The sequence below is a fragment of the Emydura macquarii genome, unplaced genomic scaffold (genome assembly GCF_026122565.2).
Source record: "Emydura macquarii macquarii isolate MOO-44397 ecotype Brisbane River unplaced genomic scaffold, CSIRO-AGI_Emac_v2 contig_3287, whole genome shotgun sequence".
Lineage (NCBI taxonomy): Eukaryota > Metazoa > Chordata > Testudines > Chelidae > Emydura > Emydura macquarii.
In genome coordinates, this window is record NW_027133424.1 from 1920415 (window position 1) to 1943749 (window position 23335).

Below are 23335 nucleotides of genomic sequence, written 5' to 3' on the forward strand. Positions count from 1 at the left end.
GGTTTATTAATAAGGAGGGAACATCTGTCCATGCTGTTTCCCCTAGTCCCTGAAATAACAGTTTGGAAGAAATCCTGAGAATGCTGTTAATTGTCCTTGTCGAGTGGGTGACTAGAGAGCAGAACAGTGGTGATTTGATGTGGTTACAGGTCTATTTTAATTGGCCTTGGCAGGAACAGTGCGTATGTGTGAGAGAATAAGCAAGGCTTTGTTAAACAGTTATTTGTCTTTGGCACAACCAGCTGGTGATGTGTCATGTCTGGGGGAGATTCCACTGGTTTTAAAGAGGATGGAGACTGCACTTCACAATAATTTTGGTTTTAAATTTATGGAACGCGTGATGGGGGAAGTCATCAGACAAGCAGGTCACTCTAGTGGCTGTACTTTCCCAACCTTATTAAACTTTAGCTGCCTTTTACTGCAGATGTAAACTCTATGTATTGCACTGTTCTGTTTCCTTATCAAACAGAGCAAATTTAACTCTGAATTTTTTTTAATGTTTTTACTGTCCTGTCTTCCATTATTCCATATCTTTCCGATATCTACAGAGTTAAATATATTCTTGATCCTTTCTCCTCAGGTGTATGTGACAGCCGAAAGCCGCTTCAACACATTAGCAGAGCTAGTTCACCATCATTCTACAGTGGCAGATGGACTGGTGACAACTTTGCATTACCCAGCACCCAAGTGCAATAAGCCCACAGTCTATGGAGTATCCCCTATCCATGATAAATGGGAGATGGAACGAACGGATATCACCATGAAGCACAAACTTGGGGGAGGGCAGTATGGTGAAGTGTACGTTGGTGTCTGGAAGAAATACAATCTCACCGTTGCTGTGAAAACACTAAAGGTGGGTTTTAAGACTGCTGTGTACTCACTGTTTCACTAGCAGTGTGTGTTTAGCCACCAGAAGAGTGCAATGGGGAATGCTTGCCACCTGCTAATACCAAACATCAGGAAATGGAGTGGGAAAACCCTAACTCCTATGCTGACTATACAGTAGCCTGCAGGAAAACAAGATTACTTACCAATAACTGTTGTTCTTCGAGATGTGTTGCTCATATCCATTCCAATATAGGTGTGTGCGTGCCCTATGCACAGATTCCCGGAACTTTTTCCCCTTAGCAAGCCCCATAGAGTCAGCTCAGGCGCCCCCTGGAGTGCCGCACTCATGCCGCGGACATAGGGCGCCGCCAACCCTGCAGGCCCTCAGTCCCTTCTTTCTGCCGACTCTGACAGTAGGGACAGAGGTTGGGTGTGGAATGGATATGAGCAACACATCTCGAAGAACAACAGTTACTGGTAAGTAACCTTGTTTTCTCTCTCTGAGTGATTGCTCATATCCATTCCAATATAGGTGATTAAATAGCCATACCTTGGAGGTGGGTGGGAGTCAACGATGAGCTGCTCTCATCAGCACAGCCCTGCCTAAGCCTCCATCCTCTCTCTCCTGCTGCACGATGGCGTAGTGGGACATAAAGGTGTGGACCGACGACCAGGTCGCTGCTCTGCAGATGTCCTGCAGGGGCACTCGTTCCAGGAAGGCCGCGGAGGAGGCCTGAGCTCTGGTTGAGTGCGCTGTCACAGGTCCTGGAAGCGGCACCTTCGCCCGCTCGTAGCATGTTTTAATACAAGTGGTGATCCAAGTGGAGATGCGCTGGGTGGAGACAGGTGAGCCTTTCATCCGGTCTGCCACTGCCTTGAACAGCTGCATTGATTTCCGGAACGGCCTGGTCCGCTTGATGTAGAAGGCCAAGGCTCATCTGAGGTCCAGCGAGTGCCATCTCCGCTCCTCCTCCGAACCGTGTGGTTTAGGAAAGAACACGGGGAGGAAGATATTCTGGTTATAGTGAAACTGAGACACCACCTTGGGCAGGAACGCCGGGTGGGGCCTCAGTCAGACCGTATCTTTGTAGAAGACTGTGTAGCGGGGCTCCAAGGTCAGTGCTCTTAGCTCGGAGACCCTCCTAGCTGATGTAATGGCCACCAGGAAGGCTACCTTCCGAGAGAGGATGAGCAGCGGGCATGTAGCCATGGGCTCAAAGGGGGGTCCTGTCAACATGGCGAGGACCAGGTTCAAATTCCAGGGAGGCACCGGGTCACGGACCTGCCTGTTCATATAGAACATGGGCACCGTATTGTCCATGGGGACCTGAACCATCCTGCTCTTCAGGAATCTGAGGAAGACCTTGCAGGTCAAGCGGACTGCCCTGAGCTCCCTGACATTGATATGGAGGGCTCTTTCGTCCGGTGACCAGAGCCCCTGGGTGCTCAAGTCTTTGCTGATGTGGGTCCCCCATCCCACGTCTGAGGCATCTGTTATGAGAGTCACTGAAGGAGCCAAGTCTCTGAAGGGGACACCCCTCAGAACCTCCTCCCGGTTCCTCTACCAGTCCAGGGAGGACAGTACCTGGGTGGGAACCGTGACCACCCTGTTTAGTGAACGTCTGGCTGGTACATACACCGAGGCCAACCACCCTTGGAGAGGCCTGAGCTTGAGGCGAGCCAGCCTCACCACATACGTGCATGCCGCCATATGTCCCAACAGCTGAAGGCAGTACCTGGCTGTCGTCGTGGGGGACCTGTGTAAATCGGCGATTATGGTGGCCATGGTCTCGAATCGAGGCTGTGGGAGGAAGGCTCTGGCCTGGGTGTCATCCAGCGTGGCGCCTATGAACTCTATGCGCTGCACCGGGGTGAGTGTAGACTTCTGCTCGTTGATGAGCAGCCCCAGTCTGGTGCATGTCGCGCAGGTGAGTGCTAGGCTGTTCCTCACGTGGGCCCTGAACCTGCCCTGGATCAGCCAGTCGTCCAGGTATGGGAAGATCTGGACCCCCTTGCGGCGGAGATGGGCCGCCACCACCGCCATACACTTTGTAAAGATCCTGGGGGCTGACGAGGCCAAAGGGCAGGGCCGAGAATTAGTAGTGGCAGCCAGCTACCATGAACCTGAGGAACCTTCTGTGACGGGGGAAGATAGTAACATGGAAATACGCATCTTTGAGGTCGAGGGCAGCATACCAGTCCCCTGGATCTAGAGTGGGAATGATGGAGGCTAGGGAAACCATGTGAAACCTGATGCATCTGATGAACCTGTTCAGATGATGGAGGTCTAATATGGGCCTCAGGCCCCCTTGGCCTTGGGGATGAGGAAGTATCATGAGTAAAATCCCCTTCCCCTTTCCTGTGGAGGAACCTCTTCCACAGCTCCGAGCAGGAGGAGGGAGTTGACCTCCTATATGAGGAGTTGCTCGTGAGAGGGGTAGGGAGGAATCCGGGGGGGGTGGGGGGAGGGGGGGAGAAGGCCGTGAGCTGGAGGGCATAACCCCTGAGGACTACGCCGAGGACCCAGCGGTCCATGGTGATGGTTTCCCACTTGGCATAGTATGGCCGGAGCCTGTGGGCAAAGGGCCAGGAGAGATCCAGGGGCAAGGAAGGAGTGCCACCCTCGTGCGCACCATCAAAACCTTTTATTTCCGTTGTTGCCCTTGCTTGGGCATTGTTGGGGACCCGCCGAGGACTCTGGGCAGTCACGGCGATTGGGCGCCCGGTAACGATCCTGACCCCTCCTGGGTTGAGCAGGTGTGGGGACTGGCCTGGGTGGAGGCGGTGGCTGCCTCTGGGCCTGAGGTTGAGATTGGCATCTCGCGGCCAGCGGGATGTAGAGCCCTAGGGACCTCAGGGTGGCTTGCAAGTCTTTCAGGGCATGGAGCTTCTCATCTGTTTTATCTGAGAAGAGCCCAGCCCCATCGAACGGGAGGTCCTGTATGGCTTGCTGGACTTCCTGGGATAAGCCTGAGGACTGCAGCCAGGAGCAGTGGCGCATGACGATGGTCAAAGCCATCACCCTGCTGGCGGCATTCGCCGCATCACTGGCTGATTGTAATGCCGCGTTTGCCACTGCGTCTCCTTCCTGGCTCACAGTGGCAAAGTCCGCGGCCTGGTCTGGTGGCAACACCGACTGGAACCTCTGCAGCGAGGACCACAGGTTGAGGTGATACCTCCCTAGGAGCGCCTGGTGGTTAGCGACGCGTAGCTGCAGTGCCGCGGTGGAGTATACCTTACGGCCAAAGAGGTCCAGCTTTTTGCTGTCTTTTATCTTTAGGGGTGTTGCCCTGGCTGCCCTGCCAGTCGTGCTGGTTGACAGCGTCCACAACCAGTGTCCCTGGGGCAGGGTGAGTGTATAGGAAGTCAAATCCTTCCTTAGGGACATAGTACTTCCTTTCCGCAGCCTTGGAGGTGGGGGCCACAGAAGAGGGGGTCTGCCAGAGGGCCTTTGCAAGCTTCATGACCCTCTCGTGCACCGGCAGGGCAACGCGTGATGGCCCTGCCAACCCAGATGACCCAAAGAGGGGGTCCTCCTTCTCAGACATTTCTTTAAGGTCCATGTTCAGATTTCCCGCCACTTGCTTTAGCAGGTCCTGTTGGGCCCGGAAGTCAAAGAGGGGCGGCCTTATGGTCCCTGGCTGCCGCCTCATCTGGGGAGGAGGAGGATGACCGTGGGAGGGGCCCCGTGGAGGGACCCTCCTCAGGGTCTGAACCCTCCTCAGAGGGATGACCCTGGTCCGGTTGACCCGGAGGTGGGGGTGCTGGCTGGGCCACCGAAGAGTGGATGGATGTGGTGCCCTGGCCCATCTGGGTACCCCACGGTTCCCAGTATGGCCACTGCCAGGGGCCTTGGGTCCACGCCGGTGCCTGCAGTGTGTCTGGCTGGCGTGCTTGAGATCCGGAGCCGCTGGACCGATGTTTGCGGCCCCAGGGTGGTGAGCGGCCCCAAGACGATGATGAGGAGCGCCGGTGCCAACGTCTCCGGTGCCGTTGGGGGGACGAGCTGCTGGAGGAGCTGGATGTGGATCTCCTCCTGTGCCTCGACCTCTTGCGGCAACGCTTCCCACCTCGGGATTGGGAGCGATGACGCCTATGTCTCTGTGAAGCCGAGCAAGAGTGCGATGGATTCCGCGGTGCTGGGGCAGGCGGTGCCAGAGCATTCTGCAGTGCTGGGCACAGTCACCCATGTTGGAGGCGTGGACTGTTCCGGGCTGTGCACCGGGGTTAGGGATCAGTGCCGAGGGAGGCTCCGTATCGAGGTGCCGGAGCTACGACCCCTGCGCGAGGCGGAACTGGAACGGCGTTGCCTCGCGCGTTTGCCTCTTGACTGCCCTTGGTGCCGCGGTGTCAAGGAGCTCGATGACTCCGAGTCGGAGCTGGGAGGGAAGCCCACACTCTTGATCCTCCTCGACCGTCTCGGGGGAGACCTTGACTCCTGTCTCCTCCACCCACCAGGGCAACCCAGAGCGGGTTTACCCCGAGACGCCGGTCCCGGAACCCTCGGCCGGGGGGGAGGGGGGAATGGAGGCGTGGGCAGGCCCATGAGGGCGCATGCCACTGCGAAAGCTTCCGGCGTCGACGGCCCTTGCAGGGGCACTCCCCCCCACCCCCAGGAGTCGGGGGAGGCTCCCAGCGAGGAGATGCCGGTGCTGGAGTAACCTCCAGGGCACATGGCTGGGGCATCTCCTGTGTTGCTCCCTGCTGTATCGGTCGCAGGGAGGAGTCCATGTGTGCGGCCTCAGGCTGCTTCTTTTTCTTCAGCACCACAGACTTTGGTGCCGGTGCCATCAGAGCATTCCGCACCGAGGAGACGCTCGGTGCCGCCGGCTATTGCGATGGCTCGGAGTCCAGGTGAAGCGTGGACTCCATCAGGATAGCCTTCGGCCGGGCATCCCACTCTTTTTGGATGTGCGGCTTGAAGGCCTTGTAGATTTTACATTTTTCTCTTCTGTGCTGCTCTCTGAGGCATCGGAGGCAGCGATCGTGAGGATCACTCACAGGGAAGACTGTGGAACAACAAGAGGAAGAAAGTGTGGGCCCCTTAGAGAATGAGGGAGGCAACCTAGTGACAGAGGATGTGGAGAAAGCTGAGGTACTCAATGCCTTTTTTGCCTCTGTCTTCACAGACAAGATCAGCTCCCAGACTGCTTCACTGGGTGGCATGGAATGGGAAGGAGGCGAACATCCCGCAGTGCTGAAGGAACAGGTCCAAGACTATTTAGAAGGATTGGACATACACAAGTCCATGGGGCCGGATGCAATGCACCCGAGGGTGCTGAGGGAGTTGGCTGATCTGATTTCAGAGCCATTGGCTATTATCTTTGAAAGCTCGTGGCAACAGGGGGAGGTCCCTGAGGACTAGCTAAAAGCAAATATAGTGCCCATCTTCAAAAAAGGGGGAAAGAGGATCCAGGGAACTACAGACCGGGCAGCCTCACTTCAGTCCCTGGAAAAATCATGGAGCAGGTCCTTAAGGAATCCATTTTAAGGCACTTGGGAGAGAGGAAAGTGATCAGGAACAGTCAACACGGATTCACCAAGGGAAAGTCATGCCTGACCAACCTGATTGCTTTCTATGATGAGGTGACTGGCTCTGTGGATGTAGGGAAGGCGGTAGATGTGATATACCTTGACTTTAGCAAAGCTTTTGATACTGTCTCTCACAATATTCTTATCAGCAAGTTAAAGAAGTGTGGGTTGGGTGAATGGACTATAAAATGGATAGAGAACTGGCTAGAGCATAAGGCTTAATGAGTAGTGATCAATGGCTCCATGTCTAGCTGGTAAGCGGAGTGCCCCAGGGGTCGGTCCTGGGGCCAGTTTTGTTCAACATCTTCATTAATGATCTGGAGGATGGGGTAGATTGCACCCTCAGCAAGTTTGCAGATGACACTAAGCTGGGGGGAGTGGTAGATACCCTGGAAGGTAGGGATAGGATACAGAGTGACCTAAACAAACTGGAGGATTGAGCTAAAAGAAATCTAATGAGGTTCAACAAAGAAAAGTGCAGAGTCCTCCACTTAGGAAGGAAAAATCCCATGCACAGCTATAGACTGGGGACTGACAAGCTAGGCAGCAGTTCTGCAGAAAAGGACCTGGGGGTAACAGTGGATAAAAAGCTGGATATGAGTCAGCAGTGTGCCCTGGTTGTCAAGAAGGCTAATACCATTTTGGGCTGCATTAGGAAGAACATTGCCAGCAGCTCGCGGGAAGTGATTATTCCCCTCTATTCGGCATTGGTAAGGCTGCATTTAGAGTATTGTGTCCAGTTTTGGGCCCCCCATTACAAAAAGGATGTAGACAAATTGGAGAGAGTACAGCGGAGGGCAACAAAAATGATTAGGGGGCTGGAGCACAGGAGTTATGAGGAGAGGCTGAGGGAACTAGGCTTGTTTAATCTACAGAAGAGAAGAATGAGGGGAGATTTGATAGCAGCCTTTAACTACCTGAAAGGGGGTTCCAGGGAGGATGGGGCGAGGCTGTTCTCGGTGGTGGCAGATGACAGAACAAGGAGCAACGGTCTCAAGTTGCAGTTGGGGAGGTCTAGGTTGGACATTAGGAAAAAGTTTTTCACTAGGAGGGTGGTGAAGTACTGGAATGGGTTACCTAGGGAGGTGGTGGAATCTCCTTCTTTAGAGGTTTTTAAGCTGAGGCTTGACAAAGCCCTGGCTGGGATGATATAGCTGAGGTTAGTCCTGCTTTGAGCAGCGGGTTGGACTAGATGATCTCCTGAGGTCCCTTCCAACTCTAATATTCTGTGATTCTAAGACTTTTGCACACACGGTGCAGGCTTTGAAGCTGGTGGAGCTAGGCATGGCTCTAATGTAGCCCCTAAGGGCACTATCTACTTTAACTTATCTACTATTGACTTGTAAACTATCAATAATCAACTAACAAAGAAACGCACTAGAATGCTAAGGAAGGCTACTTGCGATATGCAAGAGGCAGACGTTCCAGCAACCGTCACAGGCAGAAAGAAGGAACTGAGGGCCCGCAGGATCGGCGGCGCCCTATGTACCGCGGCATGAGTGTGGCACTCCGGGGGGCGCCTGAGCTGACCCTACAGGGCTTGCGAAGGGAAAAAAGTTCCGGGAATCTGCACGGGGCGCGCACATACCTATATTGGAGTGGATATGAGCAATCACTCAGAGAGAAGAAAGGTTAGCAACAACAAACTTTAAGCCTGGTGTGGCTTAAAAGCAGTTAGAATTCCCTAGTCAAATCTATTTGCTGTGGAGACTGAGTGTCCAAGGTAGTGCTATTGGAACAGCCACCTGAAAGAATAAAATGGGTTATGGAGACTTCTCAGAGAACAAGGGGTAAGGAAAACTTCTTCTCCACCCCTCTCTCCCGCCTTTGGGAAACTTCAAAACCCTCCTTCCCTCCAACACACTCTTCATTGAAGTTCAGATATTGTGCAGTCTGATTCTTTAGTGTTATTGATGGTCATTGACCTCCAATTAACACTAATTTAAAATTAAGATGGGGGATTGTAAAATTCAGGACCATGCAGAAGAGAATCAAGGTTATTGAGCTCGGTATCTGTTGGGAACCCTGGTGCACACAATGAAGGCATTTACATTGAGGGACGGACAAGCAAGCTTTCGCCATTTTTATTAGCACCATTAATAGTAATGAAACCAAAGCTCCACACCACATACAAAGATAACATTAACTTTGTACTACTGTTATCTCTTGTACCATTCCTTGCATACATACCCTTACATTTCTTTGGAGATCTGGCAATGAAAGACAAAAAACTGCTTTGTCCTTGACATGCCAAATGAGTCCGATGGTCCAGATCAACTGACAATGACAAGACACACACACACTCCTTACATGGTGGTCTGCTCTATTATAGGGCAAAGGACCTGTCATAAATATGAGTGCCCAGCTTCACTTGTCCTTATTTAACTTTCTCACTCGATAAGTACCTTTTTTCCTACAAGTTTGTCTATTAATTTTAACTTATTACCATATATGCCAATTCATTGCCAAGGCAAGTGCCTGGTTAAGCTTCTGCAATGGTCTATTGTAAAATATCCAAACTTAGTAGCAATTCAGTGTTCCTTGGTTACCTGGTTACCTCCCCCCCTTAAGCATGCTATTCCCAGTTCCTCAAAACTCAAGGTAACTGTTAGCCCATTTTTCTATGCCAAAGGTCATAGGCCTCAAAACCTTACGCTAATTTAAGCAACATGCTTACTGCTTAAGCTAGTATCTTACAGGATGCAGGCCTGTAGGTTCCTTGTATTACTGCTAAGTAAAATAAAATGCCATATCTAACTCTATGGGCTACAATTTTAGCTGTTGTCCTTTCAGGTGAGGATGCTTTGATAGGATTCCCTTGTATAACCTGTCAAAACTACTCCTTAATCAATCAGAGGGATTACTAATCATTGACCTTTGGCCTTCTTGTCTTCCAGAGACTTGAGACCCCTAGCCTTTTTAGACCTGATGGACTAAGGAGCAAGAAATCACAAATTGAGCTTAAAACTCCATAGTGTCAGTGTAGATCAATCACTAGGCTGATGAAGTTGCTTAATCATTCTGTAGGTGTCTGGTCAGCTGGGTCAGAGGTTATGGACCCTTTGATTTTATTTTGTTCAAATCCTGAATACCAGCACTTACACTGGTCAGTTGTGTCACCTGGATAGAGGGTGGGAAAGAAATGGAGATGTTTTTTTGCAAACACTAGTGCATTAATGAAACCAGAAATGAGAAATAGATGCAAAAGAATTAATCTCCAAGTTCTGTGTCGGAACAATGCAGTGCTAAAACAAGTCTTAGTCATTAAGAGGGATTTGCCTTTTTACCTTTGTCCCATTTTTCCAGGAAGATACCATGGAGGTGGAGGAGTTCTTGAAAGAAGCTGCTGTGATGAAGGAAATCAAGCATCCAAATCTGGTGCAATTATTAGGTGAGTGAAGGAGCTTGATCTCTCGTTCTGTGCTTACCACCTTGGTTTCTATTGAAACTGTATCTTTGTATAAAAACAGTGACAGTTTTCATGTCACTGACCTGCTTCAGTATGCATTATTCTTGCAAAATCTGGGTCTAGTCTGGGTTTAAGTTAACCGGATGCTGCAAAGTATACACTTGTGGCAGTGGCATTCAAACTTTGCCTAATTGAAAGCCATTTTGACAACTTTCCAGGAGCCAAGGGACACCCCAAATTTTAATCAAATACATTAATAGAGAGCTGTGACCTCTATAGACGGGGAGTCCAGCAGGCAGTGCTGCCAGGGTGCTTGGATCAAACTGCATACTCAGACCTGTCACTTCTATGACTGGCACCTCTATTTGGACAGCAGGGGATTATGCTGTGGTACTCTGAGTTGCATTTGACCTAAGGACCACACTTAGGCCTCCCTGGGTTTATGGTTTCCTCACCTTTGTGGTATGTGTATGTGATCGTTGCCTAGGATGTACCAGAAATGCCACGCTCAGGGGGAGATCTAAGGAACAGGGCAGATGCCCCCCCCAAAATTGGTGGTTTATACTACAATTAGATTAACCAAATCAGTAACAAAAGCGCTTCTGTAGCACCATGCTGGTTAACGAGAAGCCAAACACAGTCCCCTTTAGGCTTTCCAGCTCTTGTTTCCCATCCAGACAAATTGGTCTAATATATTGAAAGAGCTTAGTGAAAACCCAACTCACCATATCTGAGGTTCTATCAATACCAAAGGATCAGACATTTACTCCCAGATCAATATATATCTCATATCTTACCCAACTATCACGCTGTCAGCCAATCCTTAGAAAACTAACTACAGATTTATTAATAAAAAAAGAGAATAGATTTATAAATGGTTAAAAGATCATATACATACAAATGCATGTTGCAAAAGTTCTTAGCACAGGTTTGCAGCAGTGATGGAATAGTCTCCTGGTTTGCAAAAGCCTCTCTGGTAACTTCCTAACAATTGGAAAGTCCTCAGTCCATTGTTCAAAATGCTCCTTTTAGTTGTAAATTCACAGTCCAGAGAATTGGAGCAGGAAAAGAGGCAAAATTGAGATGTCTCAGGTGTCTTTTATATCCTCGGCCACGTGCATGGAAATTTACTGACCCAAACAAAGTCTCTAGCTCTTGTGTATAGAAAGTTATTGACAAAGATGGAGTCCATGGTCACATGTCCACACATTTGAATCACAGAGGTGGCCATTGGCTCCTTGCTGTCTGTGTCCCCTTAGGAAGAGCTATCTGGAGAGTTTATTCTTCTTAACGACCCATCAAGCTCGTATAGATCATTCACAATGGGCTGGCAAGACTGGATGTAAACTTTGTTGGTGTCACCCCAAGAAAAACACAAATACATAGCCAATATTCATAATTTCAGATACAAAGATGATACAGGGATTTAATGAGGACTATACTTGACAGATTGTAAATTCTGCATAGTCTCTTTACATGATAATATACTTTGTATCAAAGTTGGTACAACTGTGCAACAATGGTAGCAGTGATGATATAAATGGTCATCTTCAATCATACAGCATGACAGTGTATTTGTGGGGCACTAGACTGAAGTCCAAGTGCTTGAGCCATGCAAGATATGTTTGGCAACATACATTTCCAGCTTGGAGTCTTCGGATAGAACGCTCACTCACTCTCTCGTGCATACACTCTACACAACGCTGCATCTTTAGCATCCAGTCAAATTACACCTTGACCATAACCCTGTGAATGAACAGACTTCTCCTTTGGTTTGTTAAATCAGCCGTACAACATTTTACTTACCTGAACTGAGCTTTTTTTTTTATTAGTGCAATAGCCAAAAATACAAGGATAGTTAAAGTAACACAGTTATCACTGAACTGAGGGAGAAGGTGTTATATCTAAAAGCAAATGTGATAAAATCTCATTCGCACAAGACAATGTTATTCATAATCTTTGCATTGTTTCTTATATGAACAGAAAGACATTTATTGAAAAAGTCCCACTGAATAGATTAAATGTATCCATAACTAATAATACAAAGCAATCAAATCTCTACTGCTGTGGGAAAGGACTAGTATGCATATCACCAAAAATATAAATATATATTACTGTGTTGTCCTCTGGTTAAAATACAAAAATTAGATAACTTCAAAATAAAGAGACAAGCCCATATTCAAGCAACACATGGGTGAGAAAAATATGCAGGCTTTGCAATTTGGCCATACCCGTTCTCCCACTGGCATGCACATGGTATGGTGATTGCTGCATAGTCAGCATAGCATTAATTCTGTATGTGCAAAGATTCTCCATTGACATTAGACCCCACATCTTCAATAATGTATAATTCCATCTGCTGCCGCACCTGGACTGTCACTACTTTTGTGAGTAAAGCTGTCAGCTAAGAGTAGGGTAAAGGAAATAATGTTGGGAATGTGAAGAACTCCAGTAATCTCAATCACTCTTCACCGATTATCAAATAGATATAGAAGATGCCTCTGCCCAGCCCTGCCTGATAGCTGGAGCAGAGTACAACGTAAAGGGACTTGTGTTCAAGAATATACATCAGTGCTTTTGGAGAACCTCTTCTTACACATCATGTAGGAGTATGCTGTTTCTCAGTGTGAGACAGTCAGAATGATTAGCCACAAAAGGGACACACAGCTACACACTAGGGACCAATGGACTAGGCAGCAGTTCTGCAGAAAAGTACCTGGGAGTTACAGTGGATAAGAAGCTGGATATGAGTCAGTAGTGTGCTCTGGTTGCCAAGAAGGCTAATAGCATATTGGGCTGCATTAGTAGGAACATTACCAGCAGATCGAGGGAAGTGATTATTCCCCTCTATTCGGCATTGGTGAGGCCGCATCTGGAGTATTGTGTCCAGTTTTGGGCCCCCCACTACAAAAAGGATGTAGACAAGTTGGAGAGAGTCCAGTGGACGGCAACAAAATGATTCGGGGGCTGGAGCACAAGACTTATGAGGAGAGGCTGAGGGAACTAGGCTTGTTTAGTCTGCAGAAGAGAAGAATGAGGGGAGATTTGATAGCAGCCTTTAATTACCTGAAAGGGGGGTTCCAGGGAGGGTGGAGCTAGGCTGTTCTCAATGGTGGCAGATGACAGAACAAGGAGCAATGGTCTCAAGTTGCAGTGGGGGAGATCTAGGTTGGATATTAGGAAAACATTTTTCCCTAGGATGGTGGTGAAGCACTGGAATGGGTTATTTAGGGAGATGGTGAAATCGCTGTCTTTAGAGGTTTTTAAGCTGCGACTTGACAAAGCCCTGGCTGGGATGATTTAGCTGAGGTTAGTCCTGCTTTGGGCAGGGGGTTGGACTAGATGACCTCCTGAGGTCCCTTCCAACTCTAATAGTCTATGATTCTATTCTATGAAGAATTGACATTAATATCATGTTTCCCTCCACCATCAATACATGCTTAGCATACAGCTACAATAAATGTGCAAGTCATCAAAGGAATGTGTGTGAATGAGTCCTGACCTGCAAGCAGACCCCATGTTGTTAATAGTTTACCAAGCTATCACACATAGGACTCCTTCACAATATTTAAATGACACTCCAACTTGTAGACTCACCCAGCTGACTCTTACCTTGTAATGACCGGCTCTAGTGGGAATTCTGTATTGGCCCTCTTGAGTTTGAGGATGAGAAAAAGATCAAATTCTTGGGGTTCAAAACCATCTCTTCCACTCTGCACCCTTTGATCGCACTGAGACTGCTTCCTTATGCATAATCCATTGGATTATTAGCACTTTGGTGCTAATACCCCATATGTAGATGGCACTGAATGTGCATTTTGCCTCATGTATCTCTCTTTGTGCTAGGTCACACTGAAGGAGTTCCGGGAAAATAAAAGAGATTCAACTTTCAGAACAATGAACAGGATAAGAGTACATTACTCTGGTAGAAAATGCAATAAATGGATTTCAGATCCTTCAAGAATATTGGTAAACCAGGGCTGAGATAAGAATTACTTAAATGTTGACTCTTCCTTCCTCTCACGGCCAGGTGTATGCACCCTGGAGCCCCCCTTTTACATTGTAACGGAATATATGCCATATGGGAACCTGCTGGACTATCTACGTGAATGCAACCGGGAGGAGGTGAGCGCTGTTGTGCTGCTCTATATGGCCACTCAGATCTCCTCTGCTATGGAGTACTTGGAAAAGAAGAACTTCATCCACAGGTGAGTGACATGCCACCATGGTGTGTCACAGACCCACATGGCAGTGAAAGGGGATGGGATGTTGCCCTATTATTAAGAATGACACCTTTTGCAGTTTTCATGGGCTTGGACGTGGGATTGTAAGTGAGGTCACCTAACAAACTATTTTGAACCAGACAACACCATGGAGAGTTGTGTATTCTTAGTGGAGGTTTGAGTACTCTGTAATATGCTGCCATCTGTGCCCTTTACACTTACCTTCACGTTCTGCCTCCTTGTGATTTGCTTACACGCACCTTCTCCCAGGCCTTTTTGGAGTAGATTTACAATCTCATTTGTAATTGCCAGGCAGCCACAAGAGTTGACAGTTAACAAGACTTTGCACTGGAAGAAGATTTGAAGGAAATGGGGAGCCAGAATCACCTGTTTGAATTTGGTCTGGTTCAGTAATGAAAGGGCCAGAGTGTCATGAGCTGATTTCATCCCATTCCCAATAGACATGTTCCATCATCACAATTGCTGCTGTTAATGGCAGTCTTAATGGAGGCCAAAAATGGATACTGAACTGTCTCATCATTTCTCCATGGAAACTTATATTGTCTTTGCCTGTTCTGTGGAGAGAGACCGTCCTCTTTCAGTGTGGTTTCAGTTGCTAAATTCACTTTAAAAATACTCTGTCCTTTTTGAGATGTAGGGCATAATGACAGCTCAGCAGAAGGGTTAGGCAAAATACATTTGCTCCCACTCATCCTGGTGAGGATCAGAGTGAATAATTGATACTGGAGGCCCTCAGCATCAACCTCAGGGCTCCTTCTTCATGGTAAGAAGTGCATATATATTAGATACTTTTTTTATTTAAAATAATCAGTGCCTTTGAATAAGAACATAATTCTAGGGCTTTGACCCTGTCCTTTGCCCTCACCTCCCTATTTTGTTACCCTTTTATTTTATCCCTTTATAAATTATATTGCAGACTCTCTGGGACAGAGTCTATGGCTTGTATTGTGCGATGCCTTGCATGCTTTTGGGTGCTTGTCATCATGCTGCTCACCTCCAGAGCACCTTCCCATGCCTGAGTGCAGTGTTGCAGGGTGTTTTTCAATTTAGCAACCCCTGTAGTTATTCTGGTGCCACAACAGTCTGTCATTGTATGGGGCCTACCCCTCCATGGTTAATAGAAAAGTCCCAAATAGAAAATTCCGAAGTCTAGTGGCTTTTCAGCCCAGACCTCAACTTCCATCTGGAGGCTGTGATACTTGGCCTCTTTTCCTTCTGATGCCCAGGACTTCCCTCGTCTGGGGAAGGGTAGAGGAACACAGGTCTACCCTCTCCTCTGCGTTGTGGCCAAGGACTGTTCCTTCAATCCCTCCGCCACGTTCCTAGGACTGCTCCTACCTTTTGCCTAGCTTGTCAAAATATTTTCTCAGGTCTGTGGATTCTTCACTTCTTTGGCAGCTACAGTGGTAGCCCCTGGAAGGTGCTCACAGCAGCTACACTGTGACAAGTAACTCCTTTATCTCTTACCTAGGACTAGTCAGTCTTTCCCTCCTCTGAGCAGGAATTTCCTCCTTGGCTCTGTCTCTGGAGTTAGGATAATGCCTCAGGACTCTTTGGCTCAGGTTAGCCAGTCCTACCCTCCTTCAAGCAGGAGTTCCCTCCCCAGTACTTTTCCTGGAGTGGGGTTGGGACTTAAAATCAGCTGCAAGGCTTTTGCCAGTTCCCTTCCTCATTAGCTTCCACTCTGGGGGGTCCAGCCGGCCAGCCAGCCTTCTCCTGTCCAGTGCTTGTCTGCTGGCAGGAAGGAGGCAGCCTTTATGCTGTTCCTTTTCCCAACTCCATTCCAGTTGGATGGGTGAGAGGGAAGCCTTGCCCCATCTTCTCTGCAAGGTTTCAGGCCGTTGTAGGTACAGTGTCCGGATTCCTTCCCCAAGCACCATTCATTTGCAGGACCTTTAGATCTCTGTATATATCTACTGGACCTTCCCAAGCCCTTAAAGGGCCAGGTGGTGGAGTAGGCAGCTGGCCACTAGGTGCTGCTACCCTCAATGGCAGACAACTCTGTCATAGTGCTGTATGATTAAGGTTAAGATTGTCACGGTTATTTCTAGTAAAAGTCTCTGACAGGTCACGGGCAAGACACAAAAATTCACAGAAGCCATGACCTGTCTGACTTTTACTAAAAATAACAGGACGGCAGCTGGGAGCTGCCCGAGGGGGAGGAGGTGCAGCTGGGAGCTGGGTGGGCACAGCAGCTGGAAGGGGTCCAGCCTGGGGTCCCCCGCAGCCTCTGGGAGCTGCGGGGTTCCTCCACCACCACAGTGGCTGACTGCGTCCCCCCACTGCCCACCATGGCTAGAGGCAGCAGGGTTCCTCCACCAACCGCAGCAACTGGGAGCTCGGGGACTCTAGCCATCAGCTGCCACAGGTGACGGGACCCCAGAGTTCAGAGCCACCGCCAGCCGTAGAGGAATCCTGGAGCTCAGAGCCACCAGGAGCAGGGGAAGGATCCCAGAGTGCCAAGATTCTTCCCACTGCCTGTGGCTTGGAGCTGCGGGGCCACCGCCTACACTGGCTTGGGGCTCAGGGATTCCTCTGTAGTGGCTTAGGGCTGTGGGGTCCACCTGCCACTGGGTCCCTGCTGCCAACCCCACCTGCCAGAGGTTTGGAGCTACGGGATCCCTGCCGCCTGCCCCTACCGACAGCAGCAGGGCGGGGTCACCACCGCTGGCCGGGGCTCTCAGCCATGGGATCCCTACCATCAGCCCGTGAGCTCTGTGATAAAGTCTTATCCCCCTATGTATGATGTAATAAATACATCTTACACCAACTGCAAAATGTAGAATTCTTGTTAAAAATAAATAGTGCATGTGGCCCAGGAGTTTGTGTGGAAAGAGAAATTAATTCAATGCAGGTACCACACAAGTATTGAGATGAAGAGTTAAGAGGTTCACACCACAGCTTCTCTTCTCACTCTCACAGGGACCTAGCAGCTCGAAACTGCTTGGTAGGAGAAAACCACGTGGTGAAGGTGGCTGACTTCGGCTTAAGTCGATTGATGACTGGAGATACCTACACAGCTCATGCTGGAGCCAAGTTTCCTATCAAGTGGACAGCCCCTGAGAGCCTGGCCTATAACACCTTCTCTATTAAATCAGATGTGTGGGGTAAGAAGAAAAGAACTCCCAATGTTCAAAGCCCTCTTCTGTGCCAGCCCAGGTAGTAGGTACCTTGCCTTCCTTAGTTCGCTGTCAGAGGGATGAGGAGGATGTGCTCTGATACCAGGCTAGGTCACTACAGCAAAATGCAGCAATATTTCTAGTGTGCAAATCTCCACCTTCCGCCACGGACTGTCCTGAAAACACCTTCGAAGAAGAGACTGCTTTATGTTATAGTGCAAACAGCAGTAGCATTCAGACAATGGAAGAGAAGAGAGAGATTTATAATCATGGCCTATTTTTCCTCTTTTTGCAGCCTTTGGGGTGCTATTATGGGAAATTGCCACCTACGGGATGTCACCATACCCAGGTATTGACCTCTCACAGGTATATGATTTGCTGGAGAAGGGATATCGGATGGAACAACCTGAGGGATGTCCTCCAAAGGTTTATGAACTGATGAGGGCATGTGAGTATTTCCTTCCACTTTCAATCTGGAGGCAAAACAGAAGTGTCTTGTGGAGGTGGAGGGGATCTAATAGGTTATGGAGCCTTTTGCTTCTAGCTTGTCACTCCAAATCCAGCTGGTGGTGGTAGTGTTTTTAAAAACTTTCTCCATTTGATGAGTTTTTGTTTTTCCATGTGAAATGACTGTGTGATGCTCTTAAGCCAGTATCTGAATGTGCAAGTATCCACTTCAGGAAAAACAGGCTTACTTACCAGTAACTGTTGTTATTCCAGATATGTTGCTCATATCCATTCCAATATAGGTGAGTGCATGCCACCGTGCACTGGTTCCCGGAACGTTTTTCCCCTTAGCAGACCCCGTAGGGTTGGCTTAGGCACCCCCTGGAGTACCGTGCTCATATCGCGGTACATGAGGCACCGCTGACCCTATGGGCCCTCAGTCCCTTCTTTCTGCCGACTCCGACAGTGGGGACGGAGGGTGGGTGTGGAATGGATATGAGCAACACCTCTCGAAGAACAACAGTTACTGGTAAGTAACCCTGTTTTCTACTTCGAGTGATTGCTCATATCCATTCCCATAGAGATGATTAAAAAGCCATACCTTGGAGGTAGGTAGGAGTTACCGGTGAGCTGCTCTCATCAGCATGGCTCTGCCGAATCCCGCATCCTCTTTCGCCTGCTGCACGATGGCGTAGTGGGACGTGAAGGTGTGCATCAATGAGCAGGTAGCTGCTTTGCAGATGTCCTGCGGGGGCACTCTCTCCAGGAAGGCCACCGATGAGGCCTGGGCTCTGGTTGAGTCCGCTGAAACAGCCCCCAGAAACAGTACATTTGTCTGCTTATAGCAGCACTTGATGCAGGCGGTGATCCACGTGGAGATGTGCTGGGTGGAGACAGGTGAGCCCTTCATCCGGTCCACCACTGCCATGAACAGCTGCGTCGACTTCCGGAACGGCCGTGTCCTCTCGATGTAGTGGGCCAGGGCTCATCTCAAGTCCAGCGAGTGCCATTTCCGTTCCTCCTCCAACTCGTGCGGTTTTGGAAAAAACACGGGGAGGAAGATATCCTGATTATAGTGGAACTGGGATTCCACCTTAGGCAGGAAGGCCGGATGGGGTCTCAACCGCACCTTGTCCTTATAAAATACGGTGTAGCGGGGCTCCGAGGTTAAAGCTCTTATCTCGGAAACCCTCCTAGCCAAGGTAATGGCCACCAGGAAGGCTACCTTCCAAGACAGGACGAGCAGCGGGCATGTAGCCATGGGCTCGAAGGTGGGCCCCGTTAATCTGGAGAGGACCAGGTTTAGGGCCCAGGGAGGCACCGGGTCATGGACCTGCGAGTAAAGCCTTTCCACCCCCTTGAGGAACCTGACTGACATGGGGTGGGAAAATAAGGACCTCTCTTCTAGTGGCTGGTGGAAGGCTGAGATAGCCGCCAGGTGGACCCGCAGGGAGGCCAGCTCCAGCCCCTGGAGTTTCAGGTGGAGCAGATACTCCAGGATCGCCTGTATAGGCGAGCAGCTCGACGGGATGCCCCGGGACTCTGCCCAGCAGGTAAACCGTCTCCACTTGGCCTGGTACACGACCTGAATGAAAGGTTTTCTGCTGCCCAGCAGAATCTGTTGGACCAGCACTGAGCAGGCTCTCTCCCCCTCCGTCAGCCACAGAGCCTCCAGGCCATCAGGTGGAGGGAGTCCAGGTCCAGGTGCAGCAGGTGACCCTGGTCCTGGGAGAGCAGGTCGTAAAGCCTCGGGAGCTCCACGGTGGAGTGATCGACAGGTCCAGCAGCATACTAAACCAATGCTCTCTCGGCCAGGCTGGGGCGGTGAGTATTATGTCTGCTCTGTCCCTCTTGATTTTCAAGAGGACCTTGGGCAGGAGCGGAATGGGAGGAAAGGTGTACATGAGGGTCCCTTTCCAGTCTATGAGGAACGCGTCGGAGATGGAGCCCAGCTCGTGACCCCGGAAGAAGCAAAACCTCAGGCACTTCCTGTTCCAGGAGGATGCGAACAGGTCCAGTTGGGGAACACCCCACTTGCGGAAGAGAAAAGTCACCACCTCCAGGTGCAGTGACCAGTCATGGCAGGGTAGAAATGAGTTGCTGAGGTGGTCCACATCGTTGTTCCTTACCCCCGGGAGGTGAGAGGCAGATAAATGAAAGTCATGCCTCACTGTGAAGTCCTAGAGTTGAATGGCCTCCTGGCAAAGGGCTGAGGAGTGTGCTCCCCCCTGCCTGTACATAGAGAACATGGCCACTGTGTTGTCTGTCAGGACCTGAACCATCCTGCCCCTCAGGAATCTGAGGAACACCTTGCAGGCCAACAAGACTGCCTGGAGCTCGCGTACATTGATGTGGAGGTTCTCCTCCTCCTCTGACCACAGCCCCTGGGTGCTCAGGTCGGTGCTTTTTGTTGTTAGCCCCCTTAGAGGGGCCTTGCTGGGAGGCTGCGGACGAGCCGGAGCAGTCGTGTTGTCCGAACTTCCTGCTCCTGTCTCGGCCCCCACGGGGCTGAGAGGGTTTAGATTATGGCCTACGGGGTGGCTGTGCCTGGTGTTGGCGCTGTAGCCGAGACTGACACCTCAAGGCCTGGGGGGTGTATAGTCCCAAGGACCAGAGCATAGTTCATGAGTCCTTCAGAGCATGCAGTTTCTCGTCAGTCTTCTCCGGGAACAGGCCTGCTGCACCTCTTGGGACAGCCTGGAGGACTGCAGCCACGAACACCGCCTCATGGCTATCGCAGAGGCCATGGCTCTGCTGGCGGTGTCTGCAGCGTCACTGGCAGTTTGTAATGCTGCCCCTGCCACAGTGACGCCTTCGTCCAGGACTGTGGCAAAATCCGCTGCCTGGTCCTGGGGCAACCCCTCTGTGAACCGCCGCATAGAGTTCCAAAGGTTCAGATTGTACCATCCTAGGAGGGTCTGGTGGTTCATGATCCTGAGTTGTAAGGCCCCGGTAGAGTAAACCTTATGGCCAAACAAGTCAAATTTTTTGTTGTCCTTGTTTTGAGGCATGGTGCCCGGGCCACCCTGCCTGTCTCTCTGATTGGCCGCATCAACCACCAGAGTCCCCGGGGCTGGGTGGGTATAGAAAAACTCAAACCCCTCTGTTGGAACTATCATATTTTTTCTTGGCACCCTTAGAAGTAGGGGCAGCCGAGGCAGGGGTTTGCCATAGGGCCGTGGCCAGCTTAAGGATCCTCTCATGCACGGGTAGGGCCACCCTTGATGGTCCCGCTGACCCAATAACCCCAAAGAGAGGATCCTCCTCCGAGAGCTCCTTGAGTTCAAAGTTCAAATTATTGGCCACCTGTTTAAGGAGTTCCTGGTGGGCCCTGAAATCTGGGAGGGGCACCCTGTGGTCTCTGGCGGCCGCCTCATCAGGGGAAGAGGAGGAGGATTGTTGAGGGGGCCCTACACAGAGTCCCTCCTCAGGGTCTGATTCCTCCTTCGAGGAATGGCCTTTAGCCTGCTGGCTTGGTGGGGAGGGGGCACTGGCTGTGCCACTGAGGATGGAACCGAAAGTTCCCTGTCCCATCTGTGCTGCCCATGGGTCCCAATAAGGCCACTGCCGGAGCCCTTGCGGGACCTGGAGCCGCTGGACCAATGTTGATGATGCCTGCAGCTTTTGCTCCTCTTCGTCGGGGACCAGCCTCTCGATGACCCCGACAAGATAGAGGAGCGTCGGTGCCGCCTCGAGCAGTGCCGACGGGAGGACGCGTGTCCCGATGAGCTGGACGAGGAGATCCTCTGTCTCGGCACCAAGGACTTCCGGTGCTGCTTTCCCCTCGGGGAGCGGAACGGTGCCGTCCATGGCGTCTTGGGGCCGAGCCCAACTCCGAGGACCGCGATCGGGTCGAGGTGGCTGGGTCTTTCGGTACAGGCTCCGCGTTGGGCTCCGCGCCGGAGATCAGGACCGGTGCTGTGGTGGTGAAGGGCTCAGTGCCGGGGTGAGGGAACTGCGCGAGGCGGATTTGGAGCGGTGGTGCCTTGAGCGTGATGTGTCCGGTGCCAGGGTCCGTCCTCGGTGCCGCGTGAAGGAGGAGCTCGATGACTCAGAATCGGAGCTGCGAGGGGAACCGTCGCACTCTACCCTCTCTGGCCATCTGGTAGGAGACCTTGCCCCTGACGGGGATCTCGACCATCCACCGGAGGCACCCAGCGCGGGTTTGCCCCGGGACACTGGTCCCTGCACCCTCGGCCGAGGGGGGAACAGAGGCGTGGGCATGGTCAGTAGCCTGTACCACGTGGAACGCCTCCGGTGTTGACGGTCCTTGCAGGGGCACTCCCCCACCCCCAGGAGTTGGGGGAGGCTTCCTGAGTGGAGATGCAGGGGAGCCTGGGCGCTCCGTGCCCTGGTGCTGTTTCTTCTTGGGCACCGGAGATAGGTGGCGTTGGGTAGACTCCAGTGCTGGTGGAGCGCTCCGCACTGAGGAGACGCTCGGTGCTGAGGTGAAACGTGGCGGTTTGGAGGCCGGTCGGAGTGCCGCCTCCATCAAAATAGCCTTCAGCCGAATATCGTGCTCCTTTTGAGTCCTCGACTTGAAGGCTTTACAAATCTTGCACTTATCCCACTGATGCTGCTCTCCCAGGCATTTGAGGCAGCGATCATGTGGGTCACTCATGGGAAGAGGCTTGCCGCAAGCGGCGCAAGACTTGAAGCCAGGTGAGCCGGGCATGGCCCGGCCCTAAGCCCCTAAAGGCGTCTATTCTAATTCTAACTAACTTAACGCTATACTTAACACTACACTTGATACTAAACTATTCAACAACGATTAACAGAGTCAATAAGGGGAAAGCTACTTGCGAGAGGCAAGAGGCAAGACGTTCCAGCAACCGTCACGGGCGGAAAGAGGGAACTGAGAGCCTGAGAGCCCTCATGAGTGCGGTACTCCAGGGGGCGCCTAAGCTGACCCTAAGGGGTCTGCTAAGAGGAAAAAAGTTCTGGGAACCAGTGCACGGTGGCGTGCACTCACCTATATTGGAATGGATATGAGCAATTACTCGAAGTAGAACCACCATTACCACTGCTACTGGATGGCACCTTTAGTAATGTCAGCAGAAGCCAAGGACTGCATAGCCCCTTGACTGAATTATACTGATCCTTTGTGAGTGGCCCTGTGAAGGGTCAGCTCACTTCTTGACACTTTCTCATGGCTGGGCATGGTGTGGCAGCTCTCTTCCCTGTGGTCTGCATCTGCTGGCTGTTCCACTTCTGCAGTGACCTGCTTCTTCCTGTGACTTGGCCCTCTGGGATAGTCCATAAACAAAAAGCAACGGGAATTAACACAAACAAACTGAGTTAATACAAGAGAGGGGAATGCCTCCCTTTCAGAGCATATCAGAATTAGGATCTCCGTTCCCCAAGGGAGGGACCTGTGGTTAGCTGTTGTCGGGAAAGATCCTGCCTTCCCACGGACATTTTGCAGGAGCGGAGAGTTGGAGACCTGTTCTCTTCCTTGGTCTGCCCCCAAGTGAGCTGTTCTGCTCCCCTTTTAACTCCTCCCCCAGCCTGGGCACGTTTTGCAGGTGTGGACCAGGGCTGGCTGAGCCCAGAGCAGCTCCTTAACCCCTTGTCGTCCAGTGTGGGGTTTGCGTACCCATCAGAGGCCCCACAGCACAGTTAAAAAACCAGTGGTTCATTGTACTGCTGGGTGCTATGGTGTTTCTGTGGGTAGATAAGAGTTCATTCTCCAGCCCCAAGGTAGCAAACAAGGAAAAACTCAAGGAAAACTGAATTTAAAAAATTGGAAAAGCTTA

General features: G+C 50.7%; 1 protein-coding gene across 4 annotated transcripts in view; it reads left to right on the forward strand.

Annotated features, from left to right (window-relative positions):
• ABL2 (ABL proto-oncogene 2, non-receptor tyrosine kinase) overlaps window positions 1-23335 on the forward strand; it is an 84179-nt gene that overhangs the window by 53673 nt on the left and 7171 nt on the right. For all 4 annotated transcript variants that reach the window (XM_067532467.1, XM_067532470.1, XM_067532469.1 and 1 more), the window contains exons 4-8: window positions 581-853; window positions 9667-9751; window positions 13800-13977; window positions 16936-17120; window positions 17428-17580. In XM_067532467.1, coding sequence (XP_067388568.1) covers window positions 581-853; window positions 9667-9751; window positions 13800-13977; window positions 16936-17120; window positions 17428-17580 — 874 coding nt within the window. The remainder of the gene's footprint in view (window positions 1-580; window positions 854-9666; window positions 9752-13799; window positions 13978-16935; window positions 17121-17427; window positions 17581-23335) is intronic.